Genomic DNA, 22,448 nt, shown 5'->3' with positions numbered 1-22,448 from the left:
ACATACTTTGGACATGTTGTCAGGAGGGATGAGTCCCTGGAGAAGGACATCATGCTTGGCAGAGTACAGGGTCAATGAGAAGAGGAAGACCCTCAATGAGGTGGATTGACACAGCGGCTGCAACAATGAGCTCAAGCATAACAACAATTGTAAGGATGGCGCAGGACCAGGCAGTGTACGGCAGCTATCAGTCAAAATCGATGCAACAGCAATGAGTTTGGCAATGAATTATGGTTCAATATAAATCTGAGAATTGGTTTTTCCATTTCGGCAAAGCAGACTGTTGGAATTTTGATGGATATTTTATTGAATCTATAGGTTGCTTTGGGTAGTATTGACATCTTGACAATGTAAGTCTTCCAATCCATGAACACAGAATGCCCTTCCATTTATTTAGAGAATCTTTAACTTCTTTTAGTAATGTCATTATACTTCTCAGTGTACAAGTCTTTCAACTCTCTTGTTAAACTTATTCCTAGGTATTTTATTATTTTAGGTGGTATTGCAAGTGAAATTGTTTCCTTAATTTCTTTTACAGATAGTTTGTTTCTGACGTATAAAAACCCTCCTTTTTTGTGTTTTGACTTGTATTCTGCCACTTTGCTGAATTCATTAGTTCTAATAGCTTTCTTGTGGATTCTTTGGGGTCTTCTATATTTAGGATCATGTCATCTGCAGAAAGGTAATTTTACTTCTTTCATCCCAATTTGGATGCCTTTTATATCTTTTTCTTGCCTAATTGCTCTGTCTAGAACTTCCAGTACAATACTGAATAGCAGTGGTGAGGGTAGGTGTCCCTTGTCTTGTTCATGATCTTAAGGGAGAAGCTCTCAGCCTTTCTCCATTCATTATGATTGTAAAAACAGCTTGGGAGAGGTGTCTGACCTTCTCCAACCCCACATGGGGGAAGGAGAACCAAGATCAAAGGGCAAGGCTGATTCCAATGAGGTGGAGGTCAGATACACCTCCTCTCTCTGCCATCTCTTATCAATTCTGTCATCAACTGTCTCTCCCAAAGCACTCTCTACTGGATTAAAAAATTCATTGCCATGACCACGCAGAACTCACAGACCATACTTACAATTATGGGGTTTATTAGGGAAGTAACAGTTATAGTTCAGGCTCAGGATACAGCTCTTCCATCAGGATACCCTCTCCCTAGCTGTGCTCAGAGGCTCACCACTCCCTGGCCCTCAGCCCCTGCCCAAAGGCATTCAGCTTTCTCTGTGGACCAGGAAGCCCACCTCATCATCTCCTGCTGTCTGGTATCTGCTGCTGAGTCTCTCCTAACTTGGTGGTGGTGGTGGTGGACTCCTCTCTGCTTTGGAATTGGCTCTCTTTTAAGGCAAAGCTGACCAATCCCTTTGGTAGGCCACAATTACCCTAACATACAGACACCTGGGTGAGAGTTATAAGACCATGGCTAGAAAGGCCACATACAAAAGTAATCAATCACACCACAAGGATGTTATCTGTGGGCTTTTCATAAATACCCTCTAACAAGTTAAGGGATTCTCTGTATATTCATATCTTGTTGAGAGTTTTTATTATGAAAAGGTGTTGGCTTTTGTCAAAACCCTCTTCTGCATTGTTAAGATGATCATGTGGTTCTTTTCCTTTGTTCTACTGATGTCGTATATTACATTGATTTTCTAATGTTGAACCATCCTTGCATTTCTGTGATAAACCCTATTTGATAATGGTGCATTATCCTTTTAATATGCTTTTAAAGTAAGCTTGCTAATATTTTGTCAAGGATTTTTGCTCTGTAATTTTCTTTTCTTGTGATATTTTTTCTTGTTTTTGTACCAGGTCATGCTGACCTCATAGAATGAATTAAGGAGAACTCTTTTTTTTTCTTTCTTTCTTGTTGAAAAGTTTAAGAAATATTGAAGTTGATTTTGTAAATGATTGGTAGAATTCCTCAGTGCTGGCTCTGGATTTTCTATATTGGGAAGTGTTTGCTGTTTTTATCTCCTCACTTGTTATGGTCTGTCGAAGTCTTCTATTTCTTTTTTGAATTGTTTTACTTTCTATGAATTTGTTATCTCTAAATGTCTTTGCTTCTCTAATCTTCCTAAGTCAAGTATCTCTAATGTGGGTGTATATAGAAGGGGGTACAGAAACTGATGAAGAAAGAGTTCTAAGAATAAAGATTTTGCTACAACTAAGAAATATTGCTGAAGGTGGTATATGGTACTTAGGTGTGAATGCTTTACATGTGAATTTCCAGAATTCAAAATGTAGTTTCCTTGCTGGCAGCCCATTTATTTGTTTCTTTTTATGAATCTTTCTTTTTCCTTCCCAAAGGTATCTTTGCTACATGGAATCACAGATTACAACATGTCTCTGAATTCCTCTTCCAGGTCTCCTCAGACCATCCAGAACTGCAGCTCCCCCACCCCCACCACCTTTGGAATGTTCTTGTCCATGTACCTGGACACTGTTAGTGGGAACTTGCTCAGTATCCTGACCATCAGTTCTGACAGCCACCTCCATACTCTCCTGTACTTCTTCCTCACAAACCTGTCCTTGGCTGACATTGGTTTCACCTCCACAACAACCCCAAAGATGCTTAATAACATACACACACACCGCAAAATCATCTCCTATGTTGACTGCCTGATTCAGTTGTCTTTGTTAAATTTTTTTTGGATGTACGGCAGTCTGCTCCTCACTACAATGGCCTATGACTGGTTTGTGGCCACTTGTCAGCTCCTGCACTATCCAGTCATTATGAGCCCCCATCTCTCTGGTCTGCTGGTTTTGGTATCCTTTCATTAGTCTTTTTTACTCCCAGCTGCACTGCTTGATGGTGCCACAACTTACCTTCTGCACAGATGTGGAAATCCCTAGTTTCTTCTGTGACCTTTAACTCCTCAATCTTGCCTCTTCTGACACCTCCACCAATACCATATTAGAATATTTTATTGGGGCCATTTTTGGTGGGATTTCAGTCTCAGGGATCCTTTTCTCTTATACACAAGTTGTGTCCTCCATTCTGAAAGTCCCAACACCAGGTAGAAAGTATTAAGTTTTATCCACATGTGGTCTCACCTGTCAGTCGTAGGCTTATTTTAAGGAACTGGCCTTGGAGTGTACCTCTGCTCAGTTGTGTCACCTTTTCTCAGGAGTGGTGCAGTGGCCACAGTTATGCACAGCATTTTCGCCCACATGCTGAACACCCTTATCCACAGCCTGAGGAACAAGAACATCAAAGGGGCCCTGCAGAGGCTCCCAGAAGAATATCCTATTCTTAATTCCTGTGCCATCTTTTTTGGTCTGTTGATTAGAATAGTCAGAAAAACTAAATACGTGGAACTGAAGACTATGCTGACTTGGTCACATGATTTTTGTAGGTTTCATAGCTTTCATTACTCTTGGTGTTTCATACCAGAAAAATGCTTATTCGACACATTCTTTTTGGAAATTGAGTGATGTTCTGGGTTCCATTACATATCATAACGTCTGTACAACTGAGTCCTATAACAACTTGGAGCCTTTTCCTTTTGCCACCTGAAACAAAAACATCCTGGTGCCAGAAGAGCTAGACAGTGCCCGGCCACAACCAATGACTGCCCTGACAGGGAGCACAACAGAGAACCCCTGAGGGAGCAGGAGAAGAGTGGGTTGTAGACCCCCAAATTCTCATAAAAAGGCCAGACTTAATGGTCTGACTAATACTAAAAGAATCCCTGCAGTCATGGTCCCCAAACCGTCTGTTGGCCCAAGACAGGAACCATTCCCAAAGCCAACTCATCAGACTTGGATTGGAATGGACAATGGGTTGGAAAGAGATGCTGACATGGAGTGAGCTACTTGCATCCGGTGGACACTTGAGTCTATGTTGGCATCTCCTGTCTAGAGGGGAGATGGGAGGGAGCGGGGGTAGAAACTGGCAAAATGGTCACAAAAGGAGAGTCTGGAAGGAGGGAGCAGACTGACTCATTAGGGGGAGAGTAAGTGGGAGTATGTAGTAAGGTGTATATAAGTTTATATGTGAGAGACTGACTTGATTTGTAAACTTTCACTTAAAGAACAATAAAAATTAATTTTTAAAAAAAAGCATTCTGGTGAAAGACACAACCCTCTTTAAAAAACAAACTAAAAAACCTCCTTCCCTTTCCACAGTTCATACTTACTTTCCATATGTTTATATCTATCTTATCTATGCAGTTTAGCTGTGTGAATTCTTGTTCTGGTCCTCAATTTTGCCTTTACATTGCAAACATCTGGTAATCTCTAAAAATACTCATTCTGAGTTGCACCACCAGAGATTCTGATCTATTTAGGCTGATGTTTGTGGTGAGCTGGAGGATTTTTCAAAACACCTCTGGAGGTACTGGTGGGCAGCCAAAGTTGAAGATTACTAATGTAAGTGAGACCATTGTTCATTGATCAAAGACTAGAGCCTTCTCTAACTCAACATTAAGAAAACAAAAATCCTCTCAACCAGACCAGTGAGAAACATCATGATAAATGGAGAAAAGATTGAAGTTCTAAAGGATTTCATTTTACTTAGATTCACAATCAACACCCATGGAAGCAGCAGTCAAGAAATCAAAAGACGCATTGCACTGGGCAAAGTGGTTGCAAAAGACCTCTTTAAAGTGTTGAAAAGCAAAAATGTCACCTTGAGGACTAAGGTGAGCCTGACTGAAGCCATGGTGTTTTCAATCACCTCATATGCATGTGAAAGCTGGACAATTAATAAGGAAGACTGAAGAAGAATTGATGCCTTTGAATTGTGGTGCTGGCAAAGAGTATTGAATGTACCATGGACTGCCAAAAGAATGAGCAAATCTGTTTTGGAAGAAGTACAACAAGAATGCTCCTTAGAAACAAGGATGGCAAGACTATGTCTCACACAATTTGGATATGCTATCAGGAGGGATCAGTCCCTGGAGAAGGATACCATGCTTGATAAAGTAGAGGGTCAGCAATGAAAAAAAGGAAGACTTTTAATGAGATGGATTGACATAGTGGCTGAAACAATGGGCTTAAGCATAACAAGGATTGTGAAGATGGGGCAGAACCAGGCAGTGTTTTGTGCTATGTTATACATAGGGTCGCTATGAGTTGGAAGTGAATCAACAGCACCTAACAACAACATTGTTCAGTGACCCTATGTACAAGAGAATGAAACATTGCCCAGTCCTGCACATCCTCACAATCATTGCCGTGTCTGAACCCATTGATACAGCCACTGTGTCAACCCAGCTAAATAAGTGTCTTCCTCTTTTTCACTGACCCTTTAATTTACTAAGCATAATGTCCTTCACCATGTACTGGTCCCTCTGATAACATGCCCAAAGCATATCAGATGAGGTCTTGCCATCCTTGCTTCTAGTGTGCATTCTGGTTGTGCTTCCTCCAAGACAGATTTGTTCACTTTTTTGGTAGTCCATGGTATATTCTTCACCAACACCATAATTTAAAGGCATCAATTCTTCAGTCTTCTTTATTCATTGTCTAGCTTCTGCATGCATATGAGGCTATTCAAACATCATGGCTTGGGTCATATTCACCTTAGTTCTCAAAATAACATCTTTATTTTTTAACACTTTAAAGAGGTCCTTTGCTGCAGAGTTGCCCAATGCAATGGGTCCTTTGATTTCTTTACTGCTTCTTCCATGGGCATTGATTGTGGATCCAAGTAAAATGAAATCCTTGACAACTTCAATATTTTCTCTGTTTATCATAGTGTTGCTTATTGGTACATTTGTGAGGAGTTAATATTTTATGGTGAGGTTTAATCCATACTGAAGGCTGTACACTTTAATCTTCATCAGAATTCTTCAGGTTCTCTTCCCTTTCAACAAGAAAGTTTACATCATCTGCATATCACAGGTTGTTACAGAGTCTTCCACCAATCCTGATGCCATGTTCATCTTCATATAGTCCAGCTTCTCGGATTATTTCCTCAGCATACAGACTGAATAAATATGGTGAAAGAATACAACCCTGACAAACACCTTTCCTGATTTTAAACCACACAGTATCCCCTTATTCTGCTCCAATGATTACCTATTGTTCTATGTACAGGTTCTTCATGAGCACAGTTAAGTGTTCCAGAATTCTCATTCTTTGCAATGTTATCCATAATGTGATATGATCCACACAGTCAAATGCCTTTGCATAGTCAATAAAAACAGATAAACAGTGGTAGATGTTCATCTGATAGTTGTCTGTAAATATCACCAACCCCAATAAACCTATCTTTTCATTTTACTTCTTATCATTTGGTGTAATCACTACTTTCTGCATGTAGTATCTGTCTGTTAGCACTTTTTTCTTTTTTGTCTTTCAATATTTCAATAACTATTTTACTAATTACCTATATTAAATGATCTTCACTAAAATAACTAGCATGGTTTCTTCTTGACTGAACACTGACAGAAAAAGGATACTAAAGGTATGTTGCCATGTGTCTGTATTAGGAAGGCTACAAATGTTCTCAGATAAAAGGGTGGTTATAAATCTTATGCCTTGGTTAAGTGTGTGCATTTGAGGTTCAAGGTGGTGGTATCATATTTCCAATTGCTCTGTGGCTGTAAGGGTAAAAGGGTACCTGAGGATAATTAAGTTACCCAAGTTTTATGAATAAATTTAACTTTACTTTCCTTTTCTTTATTCTAGGATCACAAAAGACCATGTCCTCAGCAAAGTGGGACTCTTTGGGTTTTGATAAGTTACACATATAATAACACTACCACTATCAGTTTCAGTCAAGTCAATTCCAGTCATGGTGACCCCACGTGTCAAAGTAGAACTGTGCTCCTAAGCTCTTAAATGGATGATTTTTGACAAGTGGGTTGCCTTGAGTTTTTTCAAGGTGCCTCTGGGTGGACTCAAACTTCCAGCCTTTCAACTAGTAGCCAACTGTGTTAACTGTTTGCACTACCCAGAGACTCTACAAAAAAAAAGTGTTAAAAAATATGGCAATAGACATTTTTCAATTGAACATGTAAAAAGAGAATGCCAGGAGAAGCCAACATGGTGCTACAGACAGAAGCATCGTGCCATCCTTCCTCAATAAATACCTGAAAAACTAAGTAAAACACATACAAACATCAATCCTGGAACCCTAAGTATCAAATGAAGGGACAAAGAACTCAGTCAAGCACCAAATGGAATAAGAAAGTGACAGAGAATGAGGAGAGCTGGAGTGGAGGTTCCCTCCTAGCTAACTTGGCAAGAATTTGCTATCTTGGACTAAGCCTCCAAGGAACACAGACAATAAGTATGGGAAGGAAGCTTCATGGAGCTTCCAACAGGAGACAAATCACCCAGTAACCAGGGATATGTATTTTCCTACCCCCCACCCTTCTTCCCCTGTACGAGGCCTCTGCTGCTTTCCAATGAGCCACAGTTGCTCAACTGGATAGCCACCACCTCATAACACCCAGATTCAAAATCTTGGATCTCAGTGATCAAGGACCGCAGACAGGGAGCATGGGAAGACAACTTCACAGAGCTCCCAACAGGAGGCAGAGCACCCAGAAACCAAGGATACATGCATTCCCTATCCCCCCCTTTCTTCCCTGTATTAGGCCTCTGTCACTCACCAACAGGCCATGGTCACTTGGTTGGAGAGACACCAGCTCACTGCCACCTGGATTTGCCATCTTGGACCTCAGCTACCAAGGACCTCAGGCAGGTAGTATGGGAAGGCAACTTCATGGAGCTCCCAACAGGAGACAGAGCACCCAGTAAACAGGGATACATGTTTTCCCAACCCCCACCCTTCTTCCCTCTCTTTAGCCTCTGCCACTTTCCAATGAGCCACAGTCATTCAGCTGGAGAGACACCAGCTCAATGCTGACCAAATCTACCCCAACCCCACCAGCAGACTCCATCATTGCTATTTTTGCTTTATTTATTTATTTATTGGTTACTTTTGGGGAGCTTTTTTTTGTTTCTTCTCTCTCTTCCTTCCTTTTCTTTCTCCTGCCCAGCTAGTCCCATGTGCTGTCCCCTCCCCCTTTCTTGATGGGCTGTGCCATGCCACTTGGCTAGAGAGCCACCAGCTCATGGCTTTCTTAGGTCTGCACTGCCCCCACCTGCAGGCTCCTCCAGCATATGGCTTCATCAGATCTGCCCTGCCCCCACACACTGAATCCTACCAAGCTGCCATTTTACATTTTTCCTCCTTTTTCTTTTCTTTGCTTTTATTTCTTTCTCTTCTTCCTATTCTTTGTGTCATCCACTTAGCTCTATACATCACATCCTCTCCCTTCCCTCCTGCTTATAGGCACTGAGCACCTAAGCTGTGTCCCTGAACAGCACCAATGTATTCCCCCAGTCCCATCCCTGCACTGTCCCCAGCCATGACTCATTGGCCCCATTTTATGCAGCAAATTACTCATTTCTGCCTCTCCCACCTGCTGGACCTGCCCTGCTGCATCATGGTTGAGCAACCAGGCCTGCCAACCTGGTCAGTGTGGTGAGAAGTACCATGCCCACAGATAAGCAAGCAACAAATCAAACTGACCCACCTTCCCAGATATAATGAAATGAAACAAACAAAAAAACAGTATGAAACAAACAAATCTACATTAAATGAGGAAAATAATTCCTGAATGTCCCGGAGACATTAGACAATATCAAAAGATAAAAAAAAGGACAGGATGGCTCGAGAAAGCAACCAAAATAAAACACCAGATGACCTTCTGGTAGAAGAACTGGAACTACTAGGGAATTCAAAACTCTAATATTCAGGGCTCTCCAAGAGATGAAGAAAAATGAAGACAAAAGTAAGGAAAAAATAGACAGAATCACAAAAAATATAGACAAAATCAGGGAAAACTCAGAGAAAGCAATGGAATAATTCAGGAAAATAATACAGGAACACAATATCAAAATAAACAAACAACTAGAAGTTGTACAAAAACAGCAATTAAAAATCCAAAAGATAAACAAGAAGATTTCAGTAATGGAAAGCACAGTAGAAGGTTTTAGATGCAAATTTGAAAGAATGGAAGACAGGACCAGCGAAATTGAAGCCAAATCCTTGGATACCAGTTTGTTTGAGGGAAAATCAGAGAAAAGAATGAAGAGAAATGAAGAAACCCTAAGAACCACATGCAATACAATCAAAAGCAAAAACTTGCACATGATCAGAGTTCCAGGACAGGGGGAGAAAATGGAAAAAACAGTGAGGATTATTGAAGATTTGCTGACAGAAAATTTCACTAATATCATGAAAGATGAAAAGCTAACCATTCAAGAAGCTCAATGAATCCTATATAGGATAAACCCCAAAAGAAAATCGCTAAGAAATATCATAAACCCACTCACTAAAACCAAAGACAGAGAATCCTGAGAGCAGCTTGAGAAAAGGGGAAACAATAAGACTCAGCAGAAACAATACAGGCAAGAAGGTAATGAGATGCCATGTATAAAACTTTGAAAGAAAAAAATAGCCAGCCAAGAATAATACATCCTGTAAAACCATCGCTCAAATATGGTGGTGAAATTAGGACATTTCCAGGTAAACAGAAATTAAGGGAATATGTAAAAACCAAACCAAACTTACAAGAATTATTAATGGGAGTCTTTCAGTTAGAGAACCAAAACAGCAGAGAACATCCTGAATCTAGGACACAGGACAGAATAGTCCAGATGGCAACCTAGGTAATGAAATCTCAAGGATAAAACAAAACTAAAAGATTTACAGCAGGAAACCAGAGAGGTCAGAACTCTGACTGAAAAATTATAACGCTAGAAATAAAGACATGTTGTGAGGTCTCTGTAATTGGAAGAATACAAACCGTGCTCAGGAAAAAAGGTTTTAGGTATGTCTTGGTAAAGCGTCTACAATTAAGTTTGACATGGTGGGTTCATATTTCTAGTTCCTGAGTGGCTTTAATGGTGCTGAAGGATTTTTAAGTCATTCAAATCATTATGAATAAATTTAACTTTACCTTCTTTTCATTACTCTAGAATAGCAAAAGGCAACATTCTCAGCAAAGGACACTCTAATCTTCCAGTAGTTACAGCCTTCTTGGAATTTCACTTTGTAAACATGCTCCCTTCTCTTCTGTCATGATGGGTCTGCCTTGGAGCTCCTTCTGCTCTTCATTGTATGGGTATCCACCTTTCCTTTAAGGTGCCGCAGTTTGTTTCTGGGCTCTCTAAAATCAGGTCCAATAACCAGTTTTGTTTTACTGCCTTTTACCCCTAGGCTAAATGCCCACCATCTTCACTGACAAGAGACTTTGATCTTCAAAGTATGCCTGAACCTGGATACATGATGGATGACCTTAGAATTGTTGTTTGCACAATGAGACCTTGAGCACTTTAAGGGCAGAGACCGAATATCATTAATCTCTATATTCAAATCTAGCGCAGTGCGGACAGATATTTGGCACATCTCCACTTTGTATGATGTTGAATAAATTATCTACTTTCTTAGAAGAAAATGTAAAGGCATTTTGTCATCCATGCATCCAGTATTTTCCTTCCTCCTTGAATCACCAGGCCTTTTACAGAGATCTCTATGACAGAAGAAATGTATGATTTGCTTTTATTATTATGTACATTCAAGGGGATGTATATTTCCTCATCTAATACCTTGTACAAGATTAAGAATTATAGAAAAAAGGGTGAGTTTTGATAAGTTCTACAAATAACCAAGGAATAAAAAGTAAATTGGATATCTAAAAAGGGAATGCAAGATGGTTGTGATCTGTTACCTTCAAAGACACTCATCAAGGGAGAAGAAATTGGGAAAAGCACCTTTTACCAAACAATCGTAACTATCTTTGTTTATCATATACCATATACTCTAAACACAGGTGTGGCAGTAACCCTAATGTCTGAAAACCTCTACCCACTATGAAATAACTTCAGTTTTGATATTACTCTTTTGCTACAGCCCAAGAATTCTCAAATGTCTCCACACTGAGGCTCTCTGTCTTCCTCTAAAGACCTGCCATTTGAGCATCTGGTCTCCCCCAAGTTACCATCTGCCATCGTGTGTACACATGTAAAGAGCATTTGTTCTTCTATATCCAATTTAATTTGTTATATATTCCAGTTTTCTTCATAACAATTAGTGACAAACCAATCTCCAAGCTCGTCAGCAAAGAGATCTCTGAGCCGGAAGGGCTGCATGAGGGGGATGTAGAAGGTTACAGTAGTCCATCATTCTTATATACACCACTTTATCTACTAGAGAAAACAGAGAAGCCAAAGGCACATTTTATTAAGACTTCCAGACACAAATGGATCTAAATAAATAACACTTTAGAGTGAAGTGAGACCTCCCTAAAAAAAAAAAAAAAAAAAGCCACTGACTTCAAATCGATTCCGACTCACAGCAGCCCCATAGGACAGAGTAGAACTGCCCCATAGAGTTTCCAAGGAGCGCCTGGTGGATTTGAACTGCCGACTGTTTGGTTCGCAGCTGTAGTACTTAACCACTACACCACCAGGGCTTCCTACTCCTAGTTGCTCTCCCCCTAATGAGACATCACACTCCTTCTCTCCACCCTGTACTCCCATGTTCATTCAGCCACCTTCTGTCACCCTCTGCCTTTTCATTTCCCCTCCAGACAGGAGCTGCCCACACAGTCTCATGTGTCTACTTGAGCCAAGAAGCTCACTCCTCACCAGTATCATTTTCTTTCTTATGGTCCAGTCCAATCCCTGTCTGAAGAGTTGGCTTTGGGCTAACAGAAGGTCTGGGAACCATGGCCTTCAGGGTCATTCTAGTTTCAGTCACACCATTAAGTCTGGTATTTTTATGAGAATTTGAGGTCTGCATCCCACTGTTCTCCTGCTCCATCAGGGATTCTCTGTTGTGTTCCCTATCAGGGCAGTCATCTTTTGTAGCCAGGCACCATCTAGTTCTTCTGGTCTGAGGCTGATGTAGTCCCTGGTTTATGTGACCCTTTCTTTCTCTCGGGGTCATAATTCCCTTGTGTTTTTGGTGTTCTTCATTCTCCTTTGTGCTCCAGGTGGGTTGAGACCAATTGATGCATCTTAGATGGTCACTTGCTAGCATTTAAGACCCCAGACGCCACTCTCCAAAGTGCTGAATGTTTTCGTAATAGATTTTATTATGTCACTTGACCTAGATGTCCCCTGAAACCATGGTCCCCAAACCCCCGCCCCTAGCTACACTGGCCTTCAAAGTGTTCAATTTATTCAGGAAACACCTTTGGTTTTAGTTTAGTCCAGTTGTGCTGACCTCTCCTGTATTGTGTGTTGACTTTTCCTTCAACTAAAATAGTTCTTGTCTACTAATTAGTGAATACCCCTCTTCTTACTTCCCTCCCCACTCTTGTAACCATCAAAGAATATTTTCTTCTTTGTTTAAACTATTTCTTCAGTTCTTATAATAGTGGTCTCATATAATATTTGTCATTTTGCAACTAGCTAATTTCACTCAGCATAATGCCTTCTGGATTCCTCCATGTTATGAAATGTTTCATGGATTCATCATTGTTCTTGACTGATGCATATATTCCATTTTGTTAACATACCATAATTTATATAACCATCCATCCTTTGATGGGCACCTTGGTTGCTTCCATCTTTTTGCTATTGTAAACAGTGCTGCAATGAACATGGGTGTCCAAATATCTGTTCATGTAAAGGCTCTTATTTCTCTAGGATATACTCCAAGGAGTGGGATTCCTGGATGGTATGGTAGTTCTATTTCTAGCTTTTTAAGGAAGAGCCAAATTGATTTCCAAGGTGGTTTTATGAATTTACATTCCCACCAGCGGCGTATAAATGTTGCAGCCTCTCCACAACCAAGGCTTCATTCTTTATGGGAACACATGGCCAGGTCTTTCTGCTGTGGAATGGCTAAGTAGGTTCCAGCCATCAACCTTTCAGTTAACCACCAAACACTTTAACCACAGTACCACCAGGAATTTATAGAATACTTATCCTCCCTAAATGACGTGATTCATTCAGTGGATTTGGGGATATTAAATCACACACTGATTTTTTAAATTGAAAAAGAAAAAAAAAAAGAATATCTGATTTTTATGTTAAAATCCACACAACTTGGAAGTTAGAGGTGAGGAACACAGGTAAGCTTCCTCCTTAGAATGGCAGGGCCCAGATACCAGAGATATTCACTTTCTCCTCTTTCTGTGTCATTAATATTAACAAGACTTCAGAGATTGGAATAACATGAGCCGGTATGGCTAATTGTGTGCTCTGGGCATTGAGCTCGCAAGGCCGTATAGCTATAAATAACCCACCTGTGCCCTGAAGGCCTTCAGTTTGCCCAGCTGAGCTCAGTGAGCTCTGTAGCTGTGTCTCTCCTCCATAGTGGTTGTCTGCCTCAGAAGATCCATGCCTCAGTCTCTCTTCCTGATAGTCTTGAGGAAGGTGACTTAGCCTTCAGGCCCACCCAGGGGGAGGGGTGGCAGAGCCACACTCCTTGGTGGTGCCCCAGCAGAGACTCAGCACAATCCGGTAAGTGCTACGGGAGACAGTGGACACATCAGGGCTGGGAAGCATCATTTCCTCCTCATCAGGATACTCAGCACACTTATGATGGCCAGATGGGGAGGTTCTGAAATGCTAAGTTTCAATTTGGAGTCCTGTGAAGTTTTTGTTCCTGGTTCTGGTAGAGGTCCAAGAAAGCTCATTTAGAGTTTTAACTTCTTCTATATTGGATCTGGCTCCTGTTGCACTTCCCTAGCAGAGTAGGAAATGTGTCCTTCTTACAAAATGATCTTCTAGATGGTAATGGTAACAATAATGATGAAGATGATGACAGTAACCACAGTATCATGAGAGCTAATTGAAGGCTGTCCAGTGCCAGGATCTAAGTTTCCTATGTAGCTTGTTTCCTTTTTCTGCACAACCACACCCAGAAAACAGCAACACACATTATTGTCATTTCACAGAAGAGAAATGGAGCACAGCCTTTTTTGTAACTTGTTGCAGCTCATGCGCCAGAAAAGGTTGAAGCCAGGTTTGAATCCAGGCAGTGTGACAGCAGACACAGGGCACCTGGCACTTTGCTTCTCTGGTGTCTCCAGGCAGACACCGCTTGCTCACTGTGCTCTCTTGTGGGGGGTTTCCGCTGGTCCAAAGTGGACAGCAGTGGGTACCACTTTGTGCCTATACTATCAGAAAGATAGTTGAGAATATAGGATGTGGTCACATCAGGGGTTGGCAGATTATAATTCAGGACACATTTCTCTCTTGTCCTTTTTCCTGGATTTTGTCTCGCTGTCCATTAGTCCTTTCATTCTAGTAATTTAGTCCATCTCAGTCTCAGGCACATAAAGACAGGATCTTGGGTTCCATTCCTTGTCAGGACGCTGGAATGAGTTTAAAATATAACTTAGACTCCTGCTTTAAACTTTCTGAAATATGAAGAAACAGAATGAAGATGGTCAGTGCATGGGCTCCAGTGATGTACAATTTAATTGTGAATCCTGTCTGCTCTCCTTATGATCTGTGTGCCACAGGGCAAGTGCCTATTTCTCTCAGTTTTCACATTATCATGTGATTTGATCCGCAGCTGATAGAGGGAGAGAGAGCTGCATTGCTGTAAGGATTAAACAGATGATGGATATTGCCTAAATGATTAACTATATGATGGATGAATATAGTCAGGGCACATCAGTTTTACATATTATAATTGTTAATATAAATTAGATATAGCTTCACACCATTCAACTAAAGTATCCTGGGATCTGAAGGTTTTGTTTTGTCTGGATCCCTGTAAGAGCATTTATTTTCATTCTTATACAACTGGCACAGTGGTTAAGAGCTAGGCTGCTAACCAGAAGGTTGGCAGTTCGAACCCACCAGTCACTCCTTGGAAACCCTATGGGGCAATTCTACCCTGTCCTATAAGATTGCTATGAGTCAGAATCGACTTGATGGCAATGGGTTGATACAAGAGTGTATAAAAATGCTTGGAAGGAAACAACTGAGTCTTGTTCATTTCTGATTCCCCAGAACATAACCCCTGCTTGGCACAGAGTAGGCTACAGTCCCAAGGACAACAACAAATCTGTGTTAAATATGGAATAGACCCTTGGTTCATTTTTCCTTGATTCACAAAATCAGAGTGTAGGCTATAAAGCTTCTACACTGGGTGTTTTCCTGCCTGTGCATTCATCCCTCCAAGGTTGTGCCATAGGACTAGAGACAAGGTAAAATAGGGCATAAATATATCTATATCATGGGTTTTCTATGGGACCTATTTAACAGAGTGTATAACATTCAATTATTTTCAAAAATTGTGAAGATTTTGATAAAACTGCAAGCTAAAAAGGAAAAATGGAGAAAGTGAAGGGGAAAGTAAACCTTATTGTGTGAACCTAGGCACATTTTAAGATTTCAGTACATTCTATGCTCGAATTTCCTGGGACATATTAGGCTTCTTTCTGATATAATCAAATAAAACTGGGATTGTATGTCAACAATGAACCCTTTATTCTCGTATGGATTCAAATTCTGATTAAAAAACTATGTCCAAGTATTTACTAAGTGCCAAATCTTTGTTAGCAGCCACGCGCATCCTAGCGTGGGTATTATTCCCCCTATTTCTAGGTAAGAGAGTTTGTGAGATTTACATGCGCTTCAAATTCGGTGTGTTTAAGATATGGGATTAGGACCTTGCAGTCCTGTTTCCTATTCCAAGGCTCTGTCTCCTCAACCAGAGCTGAATGATTGTGGTTTTTTTTTTTTTTTTTTTTCAGATGAGCAAATGGAGACTGAACCATTGATTCTTCCTCTTACAACTTGGTGAGTTGATCTGTGAATTAAGCAAATAAGCCAAATGCTTTAAAGGGAATTTTGTAGTGTGACTCCTGTGGCTTGTAGGGTTTTCTCTGAATAATAATGCGTTTTACTGAATACATAGGAAATCTGAGCTATAGGACTGTTATTCTTTACACAGAATGGTAATTTTCATATGAATCTATTATGGAATGACCATTACCAGACAACTTGCATGGATATTTGATTCCATACCTTGAAATAAAAGCATGTAGTTGTGTCTGACTTTGTATTGGTAAGCTAATGTTTGAATAGTAGATTCGGACATGTATCAATTTTATACTTCAAACAGCTCTGCTCCATGCACATATAATATAGAAATTCTTAATTGTGAGTTGTGAATAATGAATTCACACATTATAAATTGTAACTAATACATACACATATAGGGAATTCTCAGTTAAGAGTAATACGGTGAGTGAAAGAAAATTCTGCCATGATGTTCTTAATAAGAAAATGACATAAAATGATCCCTCACCCAGCAATACTGTGCACCATTTAAAGTATGTGAAATAGATGTATGCACTTCCTAGAGACAGTTAAAACACAATGTTGTTGTAAATGAAAATTTCCATGGGACAATATGTGGGATTATACTATTTAGGTACAATATCAAGAAAACTGCTTCTGGATACATAAATTAATACTAATATTATGAAAATACTGAGAGGAAAATAAACACACAAAATTTATTACAGAGGTTGCCTTTTGTGGAGGAATAGGATCATACATCAAGAGCAAGAAAACTCAGGTTTTATGGGTAATATTTCAATCTCTAAAATATGAGTTAAAAAGCAAGTATTATTAAATGCTTATGTAATTAATGTCAGGAGTGAGTATTAATAAAAATAATAGACCACAGTGTTGGACCCCTTACTAAGTGCCTGGCAATAATCTAAAGCAATGGTTCTCAACCCTGACTGCACATCAGGATGACCAAGGGACTCACATATAGAGTCTGATTTAATGGGTTCTAGGTTGTGTGTTTTTTTTTTTTTTTTTTTCACTAGGTTGTGTGTTTTAGGTTGTGGCCAGCTCATCATTATATTTTAAAAGGTCCATAGATAATTATAATTATCAATTAGCATTAAGAATCAGTGGTGTAAGCAATTTATATGTACTATTTAATCTAAACAAGAACTCTGGAAACGCTGGTGGCGTAGTGGTTAAAAGAGCTAAGGCTGCTAACCAAAAAGCCGGCAATTAAAATCCACCAGGAGCTCCTTGGAAGCTCTGTGGGGCAGTTCTGCTCTGCCCTATGGGGTTACTATGAGTAAGAATTGACACAACGGGTTTTTTGTTTGTTTGTTTTATTTAATCTAATTTCTTTCTACAACTATAGATGTTACATTTAATTAATACATGTATTTCAACAAATGTGCAAATGAATAATGTGGTATTTCATATCATCCTCTGTTCTTTTCCCTTTATGTATTCCCAAATTAAATCATATGGTACCTTCCAAGAGAAATGAAGAAGTGAGTTGCCATCAGGAAGCTGAGATGTAAACTCCAATCCCCCTGATAACAAAGGATTGACTTGGAAAGTTCTTCAGTAGTTCCAAACCTGGCTTTGGAAAGGCCCTGGTCCTAATTTTCTCAATTGTAAATAAGAATGTTGATTTGCTAAGGCAACAATGTTTTCTAAAAATTTAGGATGAGGAACACATTCCAGCATTTTATCAAGTCGATAGAGAATGGAAACATAAGAAAAAAAGCCAGTTGAACACCAGACTTTCTCCTGAGATGGTGGTGTATTGATGAAATAATGCTACAAACAGTGAGAATTAGGAACAGAGTGTTTCTTATTGTTTAATCACTGGTGTATTTTACACTAATGCCACCTTTGGGATCATCAGTGCTGCATGATTTTGTACATTTACCAAACCACTCTTATGAACATTTGATGTCCATTAAAGCCAAGGAGAGGAAGTATATTTTAAAAGATTTTTAAAGGCAGCACACATATTTGAATGACCATGTATCTCCCTTTAAGACGAGTGTCAGAAATCCAAAGAATGATGAAAACCTGTGAAGATGATTGACATATAAACACACTTGGTGATTATGAACATTTTAAATTAGAATTCAGCTAATGAGGTCCCTGGGTGAAGCAAACGGTTTGAGTTCAATTACCAACTTAAAGGTTGGTGGTTCCTACACACCCTTCAGTGCTGTGAAGGAAAATCCTGGTGATCTGCTTCTGTAAAGATTAAGGCCAAGAAAACCCTATGGAGCAGTTCTATTCTGTAACACATGGGATTGCCATGAGTCAGAATCAACTGATGGCAACCTTTTCTACTTTGTTTTTTAATGTGTACCTACACCTCATTTGTTGTTTCATAAATATTCCAAACCAAAAGAATTTATTATGTTATACTTGGATAAAATAAAGCTCATCTGACTGCTTCTTAAAAAGAACAACCAATTGTCATTGAGTAGATTCTGACTCATGGTGACACTATGTGTGTCACAGTAGAACTGCTCCGTGGGGTTTTCAATGACTGATTTTTTGGAAGTAGATCACCAGGCTTTCTTCTGAGGTGCCTCTGAATGGACTTCGATCTTTTGGTTAGCAGCCAAGTAGTTAACCATTTACCTACCCTGAGGCCGAAAGTGCTTCTCAGTGTCCTTTAACTGAAATGACTTTTTTCTTTTAGAAGGATAATTCTTATTACATGTGTTTTCTTCATAGAGGGGGTGATATTTTGCTCCATCTATGAATTTTTTTTTCCTTTTTTGCATCCTTTGATTTTTTTTTAATTGTATTTTAGATGAGGGCTTACAGAGCAAATTAGTTTCTCATCAAACAATTAATACACATATTGTTCTGTGACATTGGTTACCATACCCATGACATGTCAACGATCTCCTCTTCTTGACCTTGGGTTCCCCGTTACCAGCTTTCCTGTTCCCTTCTGCTTTCTAGTCCTTACCCCTGGAATGGTATGTCCACTCAGTCTCATTTTGTTTTATGGGCCTGTCTAATCTTTGGCTGAAGGGTTAACCTCAGGAGTGACATCAGTACTGAGTTAAAAGGGAGTGTGGGGGCCATACTCTTGGGGTTTCTCCAGTCTCTGTGAGACCAGAGACCCCCCCCTTTTTTTTTTTTCCTGTGAGTTAAAACATTGTTCTACATTTTTCTCCAGCTCTGTCCGGGCGCCTGTATTGTGATCCCTGTCAGAGCAGCCGGGGTGGTAGCCAGGCGCCATCTAGTTGTGCTGTACTCAGTCTTGTGGAGGCTGTAGAACTTGTGATCCATTTGTCCTTTGGACTAACTCTCTTGCTCCAGATGGCATGTGACCAGTAGAGTATCTTAGATGGCTGCTTGCAATCTTTTAAAACCCCAGATGCTTCTCACCAAAGTAGGATGTATAAGATTTTCTTCATAAATTATGTTATGCCAGTTGAGCTAGATGTTCCCCAAGACCTAGTCCCTATCCCTCAGCCTAGTAATTTGGCCCTCCGGGAGTCCAGAGGTGTCTATGGAGCTTCCATGACCCGGGTTTGGCCAAATTGTGTTGGCTTCCACACTATGGTGTACTGTCTTACCCTTCACCATAGCTACCACTTATCTATTGTTATGAATTTATTATCTTAAAATGCCCTTGCTGTTCTAACATCCTCTATCCCAAAGTCTCTAAAGTAATTGTGTACAGAAACTGGTGAATGGCACAGAAAACAGTGAGGAAAGAGCTCTGAGAAGTACAGTGGTTGAGTTTGCTATAACCGAGTAATATGGTTGAAGGTACTGGGGTGTTAGGTCCTTAAGTGTGAATCTTGTGAATTTGTGTGCTTTATTTGTGAATTTCTTGAATTCAAAATACAGAAACAGTGTTAGGTGTTTCTTGTTTCCTTTTAACAATCCTCTTTTCTTTTTCCAAAAGCTGTATCAGGTACATAGAGCCACAAAATCTATCAAGTGTCTCAGAATTCCTCCTCCTGGGTCTCTCTGAGGATCCAGAGCTGGAGCCCCTCCTCTTCGGGCTGTTTCTGTCCATGTATCTGATCACTGTGACTGGGAACCTACTCATCATCCTGGCTGTCACCTCTGACTGGTACCTCCACCCCCCCATGTACTTCTTCCTCTCCAACCTGTCCTTGGCTGACATCGGTTTCATTTCCACCACAGTCCCAAAGATGCTAGTGAACAGCCAGACACAGAGAAAATCCATCACCTATGTGGGCTGCCTGACACAAGTGTCCTTTTTTAATCTCTTTGGATCTCTGAACAGTCTGCTACTCACCACAATGGCTTATGACCAGTTTGTGGCCATCTGTCACCCACTGCACTATATAGTCATCATGAACCCCCACCCCTGTGGCTTGCTTGTTTTAATATCTTTTCTCATCAGTCTTTTGGAGTCCCAGCTGCATCTTTCAGTGGTATTACCACTTTCCTTCTGCACAGACGTGGAAGTTCCTCATTTCTTCTGTGAGGCTCCTCAACTCCTTAACCTTGCCTGTTCTGACACCTCCACAAATACCATATTACTGTATTGTTTTGGTGCCATCTTTGGTGGTGTTCCAGTCTCAGGGATCCTTTGCTCTTACACTCAAATTGTTTCCTCTATTCTAAGAGTTTTATCTTCAGGTGGAAAGTATAAAGCCTTTTCCACCTGTGGCTCTCGCCTGTCAGTTGTTTGTTTATTTTATGGAACGGGCCTTGGAGTATACCTCAGTTCAGCTGTCTCATCTTCTGCCAGGAAGGGTACAGTGGCCTCCGTGATGTACACCATGGTTATCCCCATGTTGAACCCCTTCATCTACAGCCTGAGGAACAGAGACATCAAGAGAGCCCTGCAGAGAATCCTCAGCAGAACAACCTAATGTCAACAATTGCACCATCTCTTTGGGTATGTGTATTAGAGAATACAGCAAAACCAAACATCTGCAACCAGAAATCTTGCCTTTTTGGTTACATAACTTTTTTTTAGCTCTCATGGGTTTTAATCTCAAGATTTCATATCTGAAGATTCCTTCCTTTGTCACATTTTTAATGGAATAGTGGGAGTGTTCTGGGATATGTCAGTCTTCTTGATCAAATCCGCATTATATCTATGATGCCTTCTGTAGCTTCTTATCTATGACCCAGGCTTTCCGGTAAAATGCATACATCTATTTTTATGTACTTATTATCTTCATCCTTTACCATAAAATTCCTGTCTATTACCAGACTACTTTTGTACCTAACAGAACTGTGTATGCAGGTTTTGTGAGAAAATGCATGTCACTGGCTCCATACCTTGACTTCATATTGTGATCATCTGGGAAGCTCAAAAAATATTGATGCCTTGGTCCCACCAGTACAGATTTTGATTTAATTGGATAAGTATGTGGCTCAAGCATGAAATTTTTAAAGCACCACAGGTACTTTTAATGTGCAGCCAAGGTGGGAGCTATTCATCTTTTTAGACTTTTCCTTCAAAGATTATTTTGTTGTGGGTCTTTTGTGCCTCCTGAGCAGATGCTGAAGATCCGAATATGATCAGAGCTCACAACGCAGAAGATATGAAAAAACTTACCCTAACAACACACAAGTGATTTTTCCCAATATTCTTGATGATACTTCTCATATCTTCTCCCTCTGCATCATGTTGTTGTTAGCAGCTCTTGAGTTGCCTCCCTGACACGTGGTGGCCCCATGCACAACAGAAGAAAGTGCTGCCCAGTCCTGTTCCATCCCCATAATCAATTGTGGATCAGAACCGTGTGATCAATGGAGTTTTCATTGGCTGGTTTTTTATGTAGATTTCCAGGCTTTTCTTCCTAGTTCATCTTGGTCTGGAATCTCTGTTGAAACCTGTTTAACATTTTAGCAGCACATAAGTCTTTACTGACAGATGGTGGCTGCACACAAGGTGTATTGCTTGGGAATGAAACCTGGTCTTCCACATGGAAGGGGAGAATTCTACCAATGAAGCACTACTGCCTCTGCCCTGCACGCCGTAAAGTTGGTCATGCGTGCTTGTTGATAAGCTACTGTCTCCCTTACCCAGATTCACTCTTCTATATTTGACTTCATGATGCTCAGCTGGGAGAAGAGAGAATCTTTTAAACCACTATTCTGATTTCCCATCCAGCTTTATTGCTGGGTCTTCTAGTAATGATCAGTAAAGGTCACCACATCCCAATAAGCCTGGTATTTTCCTTATATACCTATTTGTTTAGACCTTGGTGTGGTAGCTTTTCTCTACAGTTACTATCTGTGTATTGCCACATTGTCATTTTTCCCCATTCAGTCCTTTTGTAACTATTTTACCATTTTCCTATATGAAATGCTTTTCATGGTGTTTTCACTTTTCTTTATTGAATCCTGGCTGATAAACTATTTTGGGAATAAAACTATTTGTGAAGTGTTTAAAATTGGAACATCACCAAGCATGCTCAAAAAAAAAAAAAAAAAAGGTGGCTGTAAATGGTATGTCTTTTTTGTGTTTGCACAAAGATTAAGGTAGTGGTATCATAAATCCAGTTGCTGTGGCTCTATTGGTGCTCTATGATCGTTACCTTATCAAGTCATTATGAAAAAATTAAGTGTTCTATTATTTTTCAATACTCTAGGATGGCAAAGGGTCATGTCCCTGCTAAAGGCCAGCTCTTGACTTTCACTTGGCATAACTTGATTAAGACTTTACTGTGTTGCCACGTGGAAACATGGGTGGAGTAGTGGTTAAGTGG

General features: G+C 40.1%; 1 protein-coding gene across 1 annotated transcript; it reads left to right on the top strand.

Moving 5' to 3' along the window:
• Window positions 1-2,343: 2,343 nt before the first annotated feature.
• LOC126071128 (olfactory receptor 18-like) lies at window positions 2,344-20,597 on the top strand. The gene is made up of 2 exons (XM_049875397.1): window positions 2,344-2,696; window positions 19,655-20,597. The coding sequence occupies exons 1-2, from the start codon at window positions 2,344-2,346 to the stop codon at window positions 20,595-20,597; spliced, it is 1,296 nt and encodes a 431-aa protein (XP_049731354.1).
• The last annotated feature ends 1,851 nt before the right edge of the window (window positions 20,598-22,448 follow it).

This window comes from Elephas maximus, chromosome 3 (assembly GCF_024166365.1).
Source record: "Elephas maximus indicus isolate mEleMax1 chromosome 3, mEleMax1 primary haplotype, whole genome shotgun sequence".
Lineage (NCBI taxonomy): Eukaryota > Metazoa > Chordata > Mammalia > Proboscidea > Elephantidae > Elephas > Elephas maximus.
The sequence above is the reverse complement of the archived record's forward strand: the minus strand, read 5'-3'. Positions and strand labels throughout refer to the sequence as shown.

Excerpts from the sequence above, each read along its gene's own strand:
- LOC126071128 (XM_049875397.1), top strand. The coding sequence starts at position 2,344 with ATGTCTCTGAATTCCTCTTCCAGGTCTCCTCAGACCATCCAGAACTGC. Across the intron at positions 2,697-19,654 it reads ACTACAATGGCCTATGACTG|CTGTATCAGGTACATAGAGC; the intron begins GTTTGTGGCCAC and ends TTTTTCCAAAAG.